At 37.8% G+C, this 17715-nt stretch overlaps 1 protein-coding gene across 4 annotated transcripts in view; it reads right to left on the reverse strand.

The window, feature by feature from the left end:
• The window catches only part of LOC131042460 (branched-chain-amino-acid aminotransferase-like protein 2), a 243702-nt gene that overhangs the window by 198409 nt on the left and 27578 nt on the right, over positions 1 to 17715 (reverse strand). For all 4 annotated transcript variants that reach the window (XM_057975741.2, XM_057975742.2, XM_057975743.2 and 1 more), the window contains exons 2-4: positions 15343 to 15441; positions 14631 to 14702; positions 10395 to 10487 (exon numbers count right to left, since the gene is read on the reverse strand). In XM_057975741.2, the coding sequence (XP_057831724.1) occupies positions 10395 to 10487; positions 14631 to 14702; positions 15343 to 15441 (264 nt within the window). The remainder of the gene's footprint in view (positions 1 to 10394; positions 10488 to 14630; positions 14703 to 15342; positions 15442 to 17715) is intronic.

Consider the following 17715-nt stretch of genomic DNA (forward strand, 5'->3'; position numbering starts at 1 on the left):
TTTGCTTACTCGGACATGGGAGAGAGGTTGGGCTAGCTTCTTCAACAAGCCTAACTTAAAGAGATAAACAAAGGTAGAAAGAATGTAGATTGTTCAAAGCAAATATCTCTCTGGCAAACTGAAGTTGCAGGGTGCATCATGGAGGTGATCTTTTCTCTCAGAGCCACACGTCCAATGATGGCGTTTTGGGGGTCGATATTTGATGAGAGACTGACTAGCATCTTCCCATTTGAGGAGCAGACCTTTCTCATGTGAGTGAAGATTGTTTTTGGAGATGAGTATATGCGAGGTAAATTCAAATATCAGATGAACGTCAAGATTGCTGCCATGTTTGTAGCCTGGTGCTTAGAGTTGGAAAGTAAAGAGCAGGTCGAGTGGATAATTCGAGGTTGTGTTTGAGAAGTATGGTGTGGTGGTTTAGATAGTTTTCTACGGAAGACCAGAGATGGCACGAGGTTCGTGTGTCCAAATGGTACCTGGCTGCATGCAAGTGAGTTCAAACCTCATTTGTGCCCCTACTTCATGTGGAGCGCCAACTGTAACAAGGAGGCCCGACACGCCTCTGCACAGATAGGGATGCATGGTGTCAAGGAATTCTTGAAGTCGTGCGAGAAGCAGGAGCTAAGGATGGAAATGTCGAAGTGGGGAAACTTTGAGGCCAAACCCTCCCAGTTGAGAAGCTCTACATCCATTAAACGCAAATGGGGATGTCCGAAGAAGTCGAGAAAGGGTCAGGGCAGACGCACACTATGTATTGGGTTCTGTTGTGACCATTTCACACATCGCCCCATTAAAATGGGGACCCCCTCTTTTTTGCTCTTGTTTTGCCTGTTCTTCTCTCTGATTTAGGGTTTTGAATTAAATGAGTGAGTCGTCTGGATTAGGGTTAAGCCTTAGGGTTTCCTTTGATATTTTCAAGCCAAAGTCCAGTCCAATTTTGAAAGATTATTAAGCACCCTCGCATTGATTGCAATTTTGAAATAAGATGAGCCTGCCAGGAAGTCAAGTTTGTCTCAGGATGGGTCCAGTTAAGATTTTGAGGGCACCTTCAAGTTAGGTCTAAAGTGTTAGCATTTCAATGATTGAATTATGCAATTTTGTCCGGGTGAATTTTGACCAAATTTTTGAGGATTTACTAACTTGCCCCTGGCCTTGGGGATGACCTAATTTTGCCTTGTCAAGTGATTTGAAGACCTAATTTTTTATATTTTGGCCTATAGAGGTGAAATCGCTCCTGTCCCTCACCCAGGAACCAGGCCGAAAGTGATATTTTGTGCATATTGGTTATTGACTTGTTTAATTTGTTTTATGCAGGGTTTCCAGGAGGACAAATTGGACGTAAGTTGAATATTTTGAAGATTTTGAAGACTCAAAAATGATGAATTTTAAAGTTTGAGACCAAATCGCTCCTGTCCTTTACTCAGGGACCAGGGCGAAATGGTTTACTTAGGGCATTTTGGGCCTTAGTTGATCAAATTGAAGCATCAAGAACGCAATGAAAGATGAAATGAGCATGAAGGAGTATCCGGACTTCGTCGTTGGCAACGAAAGATTGAGTTTTGGGCTTAACAGGACAAAATCGCTCCTGTCCCTCACTGAAGGACCAGAGCTTGTTTTTCAAAGTTACACTGTCCTTGCAGGACCAAGACATTTTTTTTTTTGATTGGAAGAGGTCAAGGAGGGCACGTTTTGTCCATTGAATATAATTTGAGCGACCAACTAACAAGGAAATATGCTAAAATGACAAGGTTCACTCCTATCCCTCACTGAAGGACCGGAGCTTGAATTTCAAACTTACGTTGTCCACACAAGATTTAAGTGATTATGCGATTTAAGGAGGTCAGGAGAAGAATGCTTTGTTCATTGAATATAACTTGAGCCGTCCACGAAGTTGAAAATCAACCCAAATTGGCTAAGGCGCTCCTGTCCTTGACCAAGGGACCAGAGCGAATTTCAAAGGTAGCTCCTGTCCCTCTCCAAGGGACCAGAGCGATTTTCCCTCAAGATATGTTTTTGGCCAAAGTAAAGTGAATTTCAAGATTGATATGAAGGAAAGAGGGCATAGTCACTCCATTTGAAGGTAATTTTGAAGGTTGCAAAACGCAAAGTGAGCCCATAATGGCCAAGGCGCTCCTGTCCCTCTCCAAGGGACCAGAGCGATTTCCTCATAAGGCAAATTTCCCGCAAAGTTAAAACGAATTTCATGTTGGAGATGAGTGAAAGAGGGCACAATCAACCCGTTGAAGACAATTTTGAAAGTTGGCGAAACACAAGTGAGCTTATAAATGCAAAAACGCTCCTATCCCTCACCAAGGGACCAGGGCGAAAATGTATTATCAAGACTTCCCTTCCAAGTTTGGTCGGATCCAAGCCAAGGCGCATGATGGAGATGATATTAGGAACGCTTCGAAGAGGAACAAAGTTGCAAAGACCACGAGAACTTGATGGAATTGGTTAAGGCACTCCTGTCCCTCACCAAGGGACCAGAGCGAAATATTCAAGAGTACCTAATTCTAAGAGGCCACTTTCGTTTCAAACATTCAATATGGAGTAAGCAATAACATTTTACGCCTTGAAGACGATTTGATATCAATATGATTGAGGATTTGCGCCATGGACTAAAGTTCGCTCCTGTCCTTCACTGGAGGACCAGGGCGATTTCTATTAAACTAGTCATTTCCTTCCAAAACCATATCAAGGCGAAGTCATGCAAGGTCCAAAATGTCTTTAGGAAGACGATGGATAAGGAGTTAACGTCAAAAGTCGACAATTTTAAGCTCAAGTATAAAATTCGCTCCTGTCCTTCACTGGAGGACTAGGGCGATAATCTTTGGAGGAGCTCATTTTGTCTTGGAAGGCAAGTTAAACATGCATAGAACAAACAAGGATGATCCTTGCCTACCTCGCAAATTGACTTGGCAATTAAAAAGACAAGGATCAAGGACAAAATCGCTCCTGTCCCTCACCAAGGGACTAGGGCGAAAAACACACTAGCCAACCTTCCTCTCCAAATTCGGACGAATCCAAGTCAAGACGCAAGGTCAAAGTGATGTTTAAAAGGTTTCGCGGAGGAATGAAGTGACAAAGGCCATCAAGTTGATAAAAAATGGCTGGGGCGCTCCTGTCCCTCTCCAAAGGACCAGAGCGAAATGTTCAATATGCCTAATAGCCTAACGATTAAAATACCATTTCTCATTTTCACGACTTAAGATAAAATGGGGAAAGCATGTGTTGTGCCTTAAAGGTAATTCAAGGACGATGAGATCAAGAATTTGCACAATCAACTAAATAGCGCTCCTGTCCTTCACTCAAGGACCAGGGCGAAAATGCTTTAAAATGCACTCATTTCAAAGATCGGATAAATTGAACTCGAAATTCTAAGTAAAAATGCCATCTTGGACGTCAGAAATGAGGTCTTGGACATAAAAAACAAGAAGTGTGAGGTCCAAAGGGTATAGGCGCTCCTGTCCCTCTCCAAGGGACCAGAGCGATCTTGTTAATATCTATTGTTTTCCATGCTTGGGCGCCAATATCATTCAAAGTGCATTAAATGCCAGTTTCGCTAAAACTCCAAGATATTTTGAAATTAAATTGGCATTTAATGAGAGCGCCTAACATTTATTAATTGGTTTTAGCCTTTTAAAAAATCGAAATTTAATTGCAAAGGCATTTAATTAATTAATTATTAAATTAAGTGAAGGGAGTGTGCTTGGGGTTTTATTTTAAATATTTTAACAAAGGTCGGCCTCCCCTTTATTTAATTTTTGTTTATTCTAGGTTTATTTTCCAAGTCGGCCTATGGGAGAGTATAATGGTGAGCGCCTATATAAGAAAGGTATTGTGAAACATTTTAATCCATCATTCAATCATTGTCTACATGCGATTTGGAGAGGCAATAGAAGGAGCGAAATCTCATCCAAGGAGAAGTGCGAGATCCAAGGAGGAGTGCGAATTTTGTTGGAGGTGGAGCGAATTGTTCCTCAAGGCGTTGAAGACCCACAAGGTGGTGAAGTTGATGAAGGAAGCACCTTTGCTAGAGGACTTCGATATTCATTTTGCCTAGCAAATCTCTTATTGTTTTTGCATCTTTTTTAGAGCTAATTCTCCAAGAAAGGTATGGCAAGATCTTCCTAGCCTAATTTTGAAATTTTGAAATTTTGAATTTCCAATTGCATAATCGTCATATTTAGGAAATGATAATTCAAGGATTTACCATGAAGTTTCCTAAATTTAAAGCTTAAACTTAATCTATATTTTTTACGTTCCAAGGTATATTGCTCATTGTGAAATGTTGTGTAGGTGTCAAGATGGCGACCCCAAAGCCAGGAGCATCCACCAACCGTCCAGCCCTCATGAAGGAAGATCAAAGGAATGAAGAAATGGAGACCAAGATCGTGTCAAAATGGAGCAACATTGGAGATACCAACTTGGGAAACTTCAGTGTGAAGAAGTTTCGAGAGGTCCCTTACATTGGAAAGCCATCACTTGTCGCAAGGAGAATAATTGAGAGTGGCATTATCAAGGCGGCCGGCTTCCCTCCAGCTGTCCAGTGCCATGAGCTGATGATCGAGTGTGCTCGCCATTATGACCCACAGTCAAGATCGATCGTGTCCAAGGAGGGAAACACTTTGGCTTATCTTTCAGATGAGGCTATCAGTGAAGCTCTTCATCTACCAGAACATAAGGACATGATTTACAAAAGCTTGGAAGGAGCTAGATCCATGTACGAAGATGATCCAGACACTTGCTTGAGCATCATCAACAAGAATTGGTTACTCAAAAGTCGTCCTCGCCTGAGCAAAATTCCCAACACACCACATAGGATCGACTTCCAGGAGGAGTACAGAGATTTGATAACCTTACTCAATCGAGTTACAGGGGCTCCTCAAGCCTTCTATTTTGAGAAGTGGATGTTCTTCTTCATCCAAGTGATAGTTCAAGGAAAAGGAACGATTCATTGGGCTAGAATTATTAGCCATTGCTTGGAGGTACAGTTGAGAAGACTGAAAGCTACCAAATCCTTCCACATGAGCTCATACATCATATATGCCTTGATCAGGAGTTTTGAATATGCAGGACTACCTCACAGAGGATCGATTGGAAGAGGACCTGGAGAAGTCAGAGTTTGTGACTCTTATGTTCATTTGCATCATCCACCTGGGAATAATTACAAGTTAGTCAATGATACCTTCACAATGAACATCACTAGGACACTGCAAGGCGGGATTCATAATCGGCTATCTCAGGATTCACAAGAACTTGTAAAGAGGTATGGTGCTTGGTTTATCCAATTTCAGAAGTTTACATATATCAGAGTTCATGGGTGTCCTTCACCTCCATATATGTTGCCAAGATATCCGACAGACAGGATAGTACTACTTGAGGTGACTAGGCAACTGGCAGCTTATGCGAAGGCATTCAGACACAGGCATGGAAATGGAATTCCTGTACCTATCATATTAGGAAATTCAGTTGAGGTATGTCCTAATGTTCCAGCTTTAGATGATGCAGAAAGGGAGTTGGCCTTATATTCATTTTCATTCTTTTCATTGAGAGAGAATTTTGATCCTTATGGGCATATAGAAGAGACAGTTGGTAGAAAATACAAGCATGAATGTCAGGTGGAAGACTTTTGGATGAATCTCTCAGATGATTTGGAAGTGAAGAGAAAGATGCATTCCAGATTGCCTTTGGATTTCATCAAGAAATGCAAAGTTTACAGAGTGGCCGATCAGGCTCAGGACAGTGGCAGGCACCTCCAATCCTCTTATGATAGAGAGGACAAGGCAGTAAAGATAGATTGGAATGAACCTGAGGTTGTGGACTTGAAGACTCTGATGGCTCCAGTTTTGTCCTGTACTCGCAGATGGGTTGATGTGCAACATCAAAAGTTGGGAGAGCAAAATATATCAATGACTTTTACTTTGGAGGAAAGGTCGGCAGAAGGAGCAAGCGTAAGTGAGGGCCATCCTCATCCTAGAAGCACAAGCGAAGGCAATCCTCACCCCAGAAGCGTAAGTGAAGGCAATCCCCATCATAGAGGTGCGAAGAGGAAGGAAAGACCTGAGAAAAGAGAATCTTCCAAGAAGAAGCAAGAGGCCAATCGAGATCGCTCATCCGGCACATCTTCTCGACAAGAGAAGAGGACACTTGAAGTTGAGGAATCTATGGAGTCAATGGTTCAGAATGATAAACCTAAAGAAGGATAGGCATCTCAACGTTCATCGAGTCAATCTCCCCAAGTCAATGAGCTACATGAGGACAAGGATGATGATGAAGCAACATCTCCTCTTCGGAAAGAAGAGTCACTACCTAAAGAAATACAAGTTAGAGAGACAAGGTCTGCCATTCCGGATTGGTTGAAAGAGAGACTAACAAGGGTGATTGTGATCGAGGACGAAGATAATGTGATTGATTAAGATAGCCTTGTTGGAGATTCTCAAGGAGTAACAGAAAAGAAGAAGGCCACCAAAATGTCCAAAATGATCAGAGATGAAACAGGGTCCAGGAAGTTGCAGATAGCTACACCGGCAGTGGACAAATATGAAGGTGAGATCCTTGCAGAAGAATATGATGTAGAAACCGTTGAGCTTGGTCCACTCACCACCAAGCAAGCATTAGATGAGGCAACTGATTCATTTGAGGCACTTAAAGATAAACTTAAGGAAGAAATGGAAAAGAGTAGAAAACTTGAGAGAGAGAGAGGTGCTTGGAGAGGCTACTTTAGCCACCTCAGTCAGCCTTTGGGACGTCAGGATCCAACAGTATCTCCCATGCAAGCACTTCCCCTTGAATCAGTTGGTGAAGCAGAGAAAGTTAAGAGCTTGGTCCAGCTTATGAGCTCTTGGATTGACAAATCCCATACAGTTGCTGTTGAGTTTGCAACAAGAATAATGCAGACCATTCATCGAGCTATCCAGGTCCTTGAGATCATCCACAACCTAATGATAACAGTAGCCGCCTTTGCTCATACTAAAGATGTTATCATTCCTGTTCTTCAAGTAATCAGGCAAACACCAAGAAAGATCTTAGCACAAGAAAAGATAATGGATGGAGGAGCTCATAATTTACTACAATGGTCTACTTTACTCCAGATGAAGGAAGTTCTCTTCGAGGACACTAGCACCAAATGCAATCAAGTAGAGGAGGTCATCCATCCGATCCAGGACAAGGTGTTTGGGGTTTTATGTACTATTCTTGGCAGAAGGATCGAAGTTGAGACAGATGTGGATCTTCAAGAATTAGAAGAAAGGGTCAAAGTCATCTTTTGCAAGGATGAGAATGTGATTACAGATGAGCAAAGAGATCAAATGTTTGCTACTATGCTCTTGATTGAGAAAATTAAGGAACTCAAACCTGAATGGGATGCAGCTCTTCTCAAGGCCTTTGATCAGATTATTCACTTGGAGGAACGAATGAGGAATCTTCCTGAGATTCCTATTGCTGAGATTGAGGGAATCGTGTCCAGATTCATTGCATATGCTAAAAAGGAGCACTGGAAAGGGAATAAGGTTCTAGAAGAGAGGTTGTTATAGGTGACATGGCACCTTAATTGTCATTGGTCTATGTTTCCTAGATTTTTGTGCCAAATTAAATATCTGGCTATGCATTTAATATTGTGCAATAAAAAGGGAACTTTTGTAATAAAACCCTAATTAGGGTTTAGGTGTCAAAATCTCAGCCATTGATCTTCTTTTGATCTGGGTCGTTCATTGTAATTGAGGATGCTATATATACCCTCACTCATTTTCATTTTGTAATTAGAATGAGAAAATTAGAAATAGAGCAATAAGAAATAGTTAGAAGTTTAGAGTTTTTGGAGAGAAGAAAGTTATTTTGTAGCAAGATTGAGTTTGAAGAAAGAATTCCAAACAATTGTTGTCTATTTTGGCTTTGAGATCAATAAAATATTGAAGTTATGGTGTTTTATTGCAATTCTTGTGGCTATCTTCATGGTTGTTCGTATTCTTGAATCATTCTCAGTCGAAGTAGTATTTAAGTTTGAAGGACTAAGTGTTGGGCTTGATTTTGGTGAGATTCATGTTCCAAACCACTAGCTTCTTACTGATTGTGGGAACGCCTTGTGTGGTCAACTGGAGAGACTTGAATTACTTAAACCTTCAATCGTCATTGAACTTTGGATATGTGCCTTTGTGGTAGTGTCCATGATCCTTGATGAATTGAAAAATCATTTGTTGCCTTAGAAGATCGCATCAATTTCAGTTGGGTTGTTATTTCATGGCAATATTGAAATTGGTAGAATCTTGCCAAGTCTAGCCTACATTGGTCATTCATAGGATTAGATTAGAATTTATCCCTTGCAAACCCTACCTTTTGATCTTTTTGAAGAAATTGTTAGTTTTAGGAAAACTTGTTCCTGCAGCTTGGAGAACGTAAGGCCCCTTGATGAAACAGCATTCACAACGACCACTGGTGCTTATCCACACGTAGAGACCCTACATAAAAGAACATTGGAGTCACCCTGATTGATCCTTTTTTGCGACATCTTCAGCAATCAGAGGTTTTATTTAAGAGAGGATAAGGTACCCTTGGGTATTTTATTCTGTGTATGATTGTGTACAAAATACACGTCAACAGGTTCCCTACCGAGGACAATGACAACTTTGAAGACCCGGAAGAACAAATGGAGTAGGCCAAAGCGTCCAGTGGAAAAAGGCAAGGAGATTGTTTCTGTCTCTTGAATATAGAACACTACTAGGCCTTGTTATGTTTTGTTTTAAATGCATATATGTATAAAACAATGTAAAATCTTTGTTTAAAGATATGGGGAGGGTAGCAGAGGTTTTAGGTGTCAGTTGGTTTAGAAAGAGGAGGCATGGATGATACTACATGTATATTTTCAATCTGGATCTTTTGAAACTTGAAGATGTAACTTTTTGATTATGCAATATAAACCCATTTACCGATCAAAAAAAAAATCTGTATTGAACTCTAATATTATATTTTAAGATTCTATGATGTATAATATATATGATGATTACCTTATCAATGCTATCATATGAATATCTGAAAAAAATTCTATATTTTCCAAATTTTCCCTATTTTTTAATAGTTGTCGCCTCGCTGACACAAAAAAATGGCTACCTCCCATTCCTGTCCCCAAAACGTTTCCCCCTGTTCCCATCCAAAAAACCTGGGGTAACATAGCTGTCACAAAGTTAAATCAAAAACCAACTTGTACCAAACCAGTTTGCACCAGGTATGGCCTCAGTTCACCAAGGGTTCTACCTATGGTATGTCGATCCAACCCAACGAACATCCCCAGGGCACAACCATAGGTCTAAGCAAACCCCTCAGCCAAACCCACGAAGAACCTGTTCCAAAAAGCATTGAGAAATAAATTAAAAAACAAACCTAATCTAACCCACAAGTGACTCCTATATCCTATTTGACATTGAATCAACAATTATAAAATGTGTTCTGTATTTAATTTTGTATATTTATGTAGATTATGGTTATATATATAAACCAGGAGAAAAACAGGGTTAACCATAGCCTTCTCTCAGGTCTGTGCCAGTTTGAACTGGTTGTTGTTCAAAATGGTCAACCATTCTTTTTGGTCAATTACATGCAGTGTAATCGAAAAAACTATAGTTTATAAGATTAATCAATAAACTAGAGTTTTTGATGATTGATTCCGAAAACATGACTGGCCCTCAAGATGCATTTTTTTAAAATTTAGAGCTTGGCTAAAAGTTATTAAGTTTTGAAAATGACCTGCACCATGAAAATCCCTATGGCCTCAAGGGCCTTGATTTGGGCTTACTGGCAAGGATCCACCAATCAACCCTACCCTGTATCATATAGGGGCACTGCTCCCAAAGCTCACAAGGGGTTCTGCCACTCAGTCCCACTGAGGTCGACCACCCCTAGGACCCTGCTCTGGTTTCTAAAAGCAAAAAATAAAATTTGTTTTCAGCTGCAGCAGATGTAAAAGTAGTGTTTTTTGTACTCTACCACTTAAATATGGGTACACAATACTTGATTGAGAATTTGAGAGTAAATAGCAACATTGGATCTTTTTTGGCATCTTATATTTGAACTTTGCTTCTCATTCTATGCATTATATTTAGCATTAATAACAATAGCAGTTTTTTTCAATATTTATGAGTTCAATTTTTTTTATTCACAATTTTTCCCATTTTAAAACCAAGCAATTTAAATCCATTTGCACTTTCAGTTCGCTTTTCAATGCCATGTAAATGGGAAGCTGCTATGATATAACCCAGCAATCCAAAAGCTGGAGAAAAATATGGCTTACTGCCAAACTTAAACCTGAAACTTAGCATTTTATTCTAGTACTATATCTAAGAAGATATTAACATATTGTTTATGCAAAAAATTGAAATATCGAATATGTCCATATCACTTACCAAGACATCAAGTGGATTCCTTATAAGAATGAAATGCTTTCCTTTCCTAATCAAGTCCTTTGGCAAAGAAGGCAATCTTTGTTTGGAAATGTGCTGCAAAATCACCAGAATAGTCAGAGAGATTATTTTAACAAAACACTACATTTGAAGCCTCTTAAATGATCATATATAAGTGCTCAGGTGAAAACTATACTGATTTCACTCTTCTCCTGAGTAAAATAAAAGCAAATCGAATCATCTAGAGAAAAAGATAGAAATGCTACAATTAATTGCCAACCTACTAAATATATTTATATAATGTGGCATACAAAACGATCTACATTCTATCCTGATGCCAATTCCTATTTTATAGACATTGCCAGAGTATTTTGTTCTAGAAAATTTGTTAACTGATTTGTTCTTATGTACCCTTCTTGATAATTGCATTATAATCAAATACCAAACATGACGTTATAAACTTGGTTGTAATTATCCTGAACTGACGTTGAATGAATAAAGAGCTTCAAAGGGTCAAAAAATATTTTATTCTCGTAATGTTGACCATCATATTTCCAACATCTAACCTGTAATTTATGTGTTCGATTAACAAAAGGTGCCATCCATATCTCCTATATCTTATTTTTCCTGTTCAAGTTCACAATCTACTATGACCACAATTCTCTCATGCATTGCGATTGTGAGCATTATGAATTTATGATATTTTAACTAAATTTGTACTGACGAGAAGCTAAGTATAACAACTCAATTATTTACCTTAGAGAATCAACTGAACAACTGATCTGGGATCACACTGATGTCTTTTTGGAACAAAGAATATTCTGAAGGTAATAATACATTTGTAAAGGGAATGACAAAAAAGATGCCTTGCTTGAACTCTAAATGCTTTATTCTTAATAAACATTTATGGTCTTGAATGATGATAATAAAGTGGAGATGGACTAGATAAACCTAACATTTAAAACAATAGAGATAGAAATCAGAAAATATTAACCACGCTTTATAGTTCACCCAATAGACCATTTCTGTTAATTTTAGAAATCAGATTTAAACAATAAACAGCAGAGATCAGAATGCAATGAAGAACAAATACAAATCACGCAGATACCCTGGGAAAACCTCCCTCTTGGAGGTGAAAAACCCAGCCACTAATCTCAGATCTTTATTATGTAACACCAATATAATTTTACAATGAGATTCACTGTTTGACAGCAACCTAATAACAGTGATTAACCTAGGGCAAACTGAAGTGATGAACTTATCTGAAATACAACTGTTGCTGTCCCAGAAATGAGGTTCGCTGATCTTGGAGTGATGTTGGCAGCCTTCAAGAATGATTCGCTGATCTTCAATGATGACTGCCATCACTAAGAAGTATTTGCTGCCTTCAAGGAAGATGTTCGCTGACCTAAAGAATCACATCCCCACCTTGAGGACTTGAATTGCTAGATTGAAGATCAATTTGCTACACTTGGAAGAACTCTTCACTGAAGACAATTTGCTGACTTTGAAGAGTAAAGTATGTCGCTGTGTTGCATAACCAGAATTCGCTATTTAAGAGATTTGCTTGAGTTATGAATGATTGAATTGAGATCTAAGATGATTCTTGTTATATACAAGATTCATCTTTTACATTTCCTTCAGGTCGGCTAGGATACAATTTCATATTTTATTTTAGCGCCCAAATTTGGGGCATGTTTTACAATGCATAATGACCATGTTACATGAGTTTGGTCCCAGCCCTAAGTTCCATTTATTGCCTACACGTTACATATGTTTGGGTCCAGCCCAAAGCAACAATTTAGTGTCACCACGTTACAAGTTACAATTAATTTTCTCCACGCTACATGATTGGGTCCAGCCCAAAATTCGATTTACATAATAGATAATACATGTGTATTTTAATTGTCATTGACAACATTAAAATAAGATAGATAGGTATCCGAGCTAGCTACTATTTCAACAATTTCAATATTTGGCAATGGCCACAATATTGGTATGCTACACTGGGTAGTATTGAAAATATAAGCAGTGTAAGTTAGGTGTTTTAACACATAATATGATTTTTCATGGTTATTGAACATGTAAAACTCCTCTTTACAACCCATGTAATCTACTCTTTTTATCTTTCACAAGTTACGACATTCAGTTTAAACTTTAAATTAAGCTATAGTCAGTTTAAGCCCCTTTACAGGTATCCCTAAACATGGTCATAATGGAAAAGAGGGAAAAAAAATCATACAACATTTGAAAGCATATTTCACTCATATAAATTTATCTTTTCAAATCTATGCATTAACAAGAAGAAGAAAAGTAAGTTGATGGGTAGACCTATAACCTATTGGCTTGTCCATAGGGCACCATAATATTTCAATAAGCATGAACTATGATTACTATCAAAATTGAATAGAAAAATATGTTGGAAGCATATATTCTGCTAAAAAAGTTGTAAACTTTGTATTTCTGATAAAGATTCAAAAATATAATATCACAATAAAAAGTTTATGCATGCCTTAATTTAAACATTTAAAGAAAGAGATTCTTCAAAACTGAGGAACACCTTCAGCATCTTAAAATGAAAAAAATTGTGCCCAGAAATGATCAAACTAATCAACTTGATAACAATAAAACAAGTAGCTAAACCACCTAACATCTCAAAAAGCAACAAAAAAATATTTTAAAAGAGTGACAATAAAAAAAACAAGTGGCATATGAGTTATATGATAGTTGTAAGAAGTAATTCAATAGGGGCTTATTATGTGAACTATGAGTAGCATCTTGTTGGTAAACAGATTTGTTGCCGCAATATTCACTACAAACAGCTCAAACTTGCCCAATGTCTGAAACAAATGTTCCAATAGTTGGAGAGATCGCTATTCGATTAGCGATCATCTTCTTCACTTGAGAGGTATTCTTCACTTGAGAGGGGCAGCTTCCCCACAAGATATTAATTTGAGTTTTTTGGGATATGCTTTTAACTAGAAAGCAAGAAAGGCACACAAAAAGAAAAAGAAATATGGAGAGAAAATCTAGATGAGAAACATAAGAAAAACACCTAGACTTCTCAACAATAGATTTGAAATAAAAGGTGAGTACAAACAAATAGTGACACAAACTTCAACAATTAAACCCACAATAATAACTCCAACATGCAAGAAAAATGAGGAATTGATCACACATTAGACATAAGATGAATATGTAATCAAGAAAGAATATAATAGCTCAAAGTATAATAATATTCTTTCAATTCCTATAACCCAAATGCAGCCATGCATAGCAAAGGATCATCAAAAAACAATTACAAATGATCATAAGAAAAGCTTGTAATTTATGTGGGAAAATCAGACACAGTGTTCTGAAATATTCCTTCAATTCTTGAAAGAAATAAGCACTCAAGGTCTCTCAAAAGTCCTTGTACAATTACCAATTGCCACCAGAAACTCCCAAACGAAAACCCCTCTAACAAAGCTCTTTAGATGAGAGGCAGGAAAAAGAATCCCCTCTATTGCCTTTCGATTCCATATTTATAGAGTTTCTTTCTTATCTAGAACATAACTGAAGGAACAAGAAAGAGAATCTGCATTTAAAAAATCTGTGGATTTTGGTGGTGATGGATTGCAAAATGGAAGCCAAAGGTAAAGAAGTGGGTAAGGATTTCAAGCTTCTCAATATATAAAGGATTATCATTATGGAGAATTTTACAAGCATGTAATCCAGAAGAAATGTTTTAGTTGGCAAAACAAAATGAGAAAAGAGATGAAAGATAATATATGGCAAACACTGTAAGAAAGTTTTATGGGATAATTGTGAAACTGATCAAGCTCACAATAAAGAATGGGGAGAACATGTTTGAGATTCTCAAAACCTGGTATCTATGCAGGGTGCAAGGCATGAGGGACATGCACAGAGGGATATGTAGATACAAAAGAATGAAGATACCTCTAGCCAAATACGTAAGGTGAAGGTATTCCGAGGCCTTTCTGTTTTTCATGTTTCTAATGTCTGCTTCAAATTATATTTTCATTGTTTTGAGTCCAGACGATCAATATGTATAAAGGATATAATGTGCAAGTGAAGTGCACACTTTCTGTTAAAGTTTTGTGACTCAGAAAAATTGACATTTTGGTGGCATCTCTCAAGCTCTTTCAATACATGATATAAACCATGACATAAAAAAGGAAAGATATGCAGCTTTTCTTGCAACACAGCAACAAAAGCCACTGAAAAATAAAAACAAACCTTGCAATAACGATACTTCTTTTTCCCACGCCCAAAAATTATATCATTTACCACCTTGTTGCCATCTGCTTCCTGCAAATGAAAGTCAAGACATACTGACAAAATATAAATAACTATAATCAAAAAATTCACCCAAAAAAACAAAGAAAGAAATACCTTCCTATATTATAATAGATCAATTAGAAACTTTCAAGTTCATATACGTTACCAAATGCATTATTACAATATCTTGGTAACCTCATAGTATCAAAGTTTAGTAGAACAAAATTTAGAAATTATTTGAAAGTTCCATAGGTTTAGGACCAGGGTAAAAAATTTCAGATGAGTTCTTTTCACATGCATATCTCGGCAAAGCCTCCCACTACAAAAACTAATGAATATATGTCTTTTAAAGCTAGAACTAATAAAAGGCAATGGTGAACACTACAGACAGATTCAAATCTCCTCACTACAATAAGGATGCAAATACCTTAGCAGACACAACGCCAGGTTTTTGTGTAACAAATACATGGTAAACTAAAGGGTGAGCAATGTCTATGGATATTATGAATGTGGTCCAAGCTTAAGCCTATGTCATGTTAAAGTCATCCCATAGCCTCCGCAGAGATTTACCAATTCAAAAGCAAGGAATTAAAAAAAAACTGGAATACACCCATATAAACAATTTTCTGAGCAATTTTGCCTATTAAATCATATCATGCATGAAACTTACCATTTTGGAAAGCAGTTCCTCCCTGTATGGCCTTTTCACCCCTGTCTCAGCGAGAAAATGAGCATAAAGGGGTTCATCAATTACTTCAGTATCATCCCTCTGCAAATTGAAATTTACCCCTAATTGTTATAATAAGCCCATAGGAAAACTAAAAAGCAATTGGAAGTGAATTATTGAATTCAATTAAAGTTATCTATACTCCTAGTTAATAAAATATTGAAATCACATCGCAGAGCATCAAAACCCTTTCGAGCTTAGGAATCAATTGGAACTCAATATTTATCCAAGCACTTGAATTCAGTTAAGGAAAATAATACACGTAAATTCAAAATGATAATCAGTATCACTAACACAGTTTCAATAAGCAATATTTAGGAACCAAATAATAAGACTAATTCCCACTTCCTTGCCAAGATTACTTTATAAACTATTCAGTAACAGAATGAGTTCAAATAAATTGCAAAACATGTCCCTGATTAATAAAATCAGCTCCCAGTAGAATCAAAATCAATTGGAGCTCAACACTATCTACATTCTCAGATTGAATTGCTAGATACAATCCCAATTATCAACAACAGCTACCAGTAACACCAAAATACACAATTATCAATATCCGCCACCAGTAACATAAAAATACACTGGGCCTTAGCATCGTCTAAGTTCTAAGCTGTTGAATTCAACAAATTACTAACTATGCCTCTGTTTGTTTGTTTTTCGAACATTATATGATAGTCAACAAAGAATACAGATTACACAATATAGGCCATACCGCCAAAAAAGCAGTCTGTTGGATGCAGCAAATAAACAACTAGAACCAAAGATGATCTAGCCATGGCTTAGACACAAGCACCTGGAGAATTATCAAAGCAACTAACTAGCAGTAGCAGTACCAAGTATCAGTATAATATATATTACGTCATTACATCATAAACCAATCATCAAAGAACTTTCATAAGCAGTTTTATGAGGACTCCTCAACTAAGTAACACCATCAGGAAAATGACCAGTAAACTGTAGAGTATTGCGCAATAGCATCCACAGGAATAAAAGAACTGATCGGCTGGAAAGGAACTTGAGATCTAACATACATGTTGCCAGTCATATCAGCAATAAGCATAGCATTGTCAAGCAAGGAGCAAGATTAGGGTCACCCTCTATGGAGCATCTTCATTGTCACTTTCCTCCTGCCATCGCCCATTTTTATCCATATAAGGCCACCACTCTGCCTGAATTATGTCGCTCTTGTGTAACATTACTTTGCCACAGTCCACAACTTATAAAACTTGCTTTCTGAAATCTTCAAAGTCAAAGTAGCCTATAAAACAACAAAAGAGAAGGTGACCTGCCAGCAAGAGTCTGTATGAATCCTTCTTTTGCCCTAGAATACCTCTTCATTCGTAGCATTCCATAAGTGTCATAAGACTTCAGTAGACAAATTAAGAGACAACCAGTTAAGGTCTTTACCAAACCATTTTGCAAACCCAAAAAAAAATTCACACCATAAGATACTATTCCTACCACCCCACCCATTTTATCCCTTAAAAAAAAACAGAGCAGCACTTTTTAGCAAATTTGCAGTTGAAAAACAAATGTTCAACAATTTCAACAACATTACAAAAGGACTGAATCCTACATCGAGGACAAAAGTCAACAGCAATCATTTTTTAAATTATAAGCCACCTAAAACGAGTTTCATGTGCTCTAATGTGTTTGATGTTTGATGAAACGAGGTATGAAGAACCTCCAACCCCCGATCTTCGATAAAGGAGGTTAAATCTGCATTTTTGGCCCAAGGCAATCAGTCATCAGTGGTCAACCCTATGGCTTGCTTTGTTCATCATCCTTTGTTATAAGGTAGAGGAGAATCCCAACCCTCAACAAACCAACCTAGCATTGCAAAGCTTGAATTTCTTTTATGTAATGTCCCCTCTCTAGTTGACAGGCAGTTGAGCAGGATTGGCCTATCATTAGGGTTCCCATAGGCCAGCGGAGTAGATAGGGGACCCATCCAGAGGTTTGTGGAGCTACGCAAAGGCTTCATAAGCCATTGTGGGCAGTTTGAGATAGTCTCCTATTTTTTAAGAAGGATTCCTGAATTTGAAGGATTGACTGGGAGTTGACCGGAGCGCAACAAGAGACCTCAAGGATCATTCTCGAGGCTTGGGTCATAGCTCCTATTTTTTAGGGAGGAGCCCTATTTTTTAGGGAGGGGCTGTAAGTTCACCTACTATATTTGGACATCACCAAGATGGCACGTGCATCATCAATTTTCAGTTCAGAATGGCCAGGTGATGTGGTTTGAATAAAAATTAAATATTAAAGTACTAGCATTAATATTTAATTATAATAAAATAAAGTGATTAATAATGTCAC

This window comes from Cryptomeria japonica, chromosome 1 (genome assembly GCF_030272615.1).
Source record: "Cryptomeria japonica chromosome 1, Sugi_1.0, whole genome shotgun sequence".
In the NCBI taxonomy this organism is placed as follows: domain Eukaryota; kingdom Viridiplantae; phylum Streptophyta; class Pinopsida; order Cupressales; family Cupressaceae; genus Cryptomeria; species Cryptomeria japonica.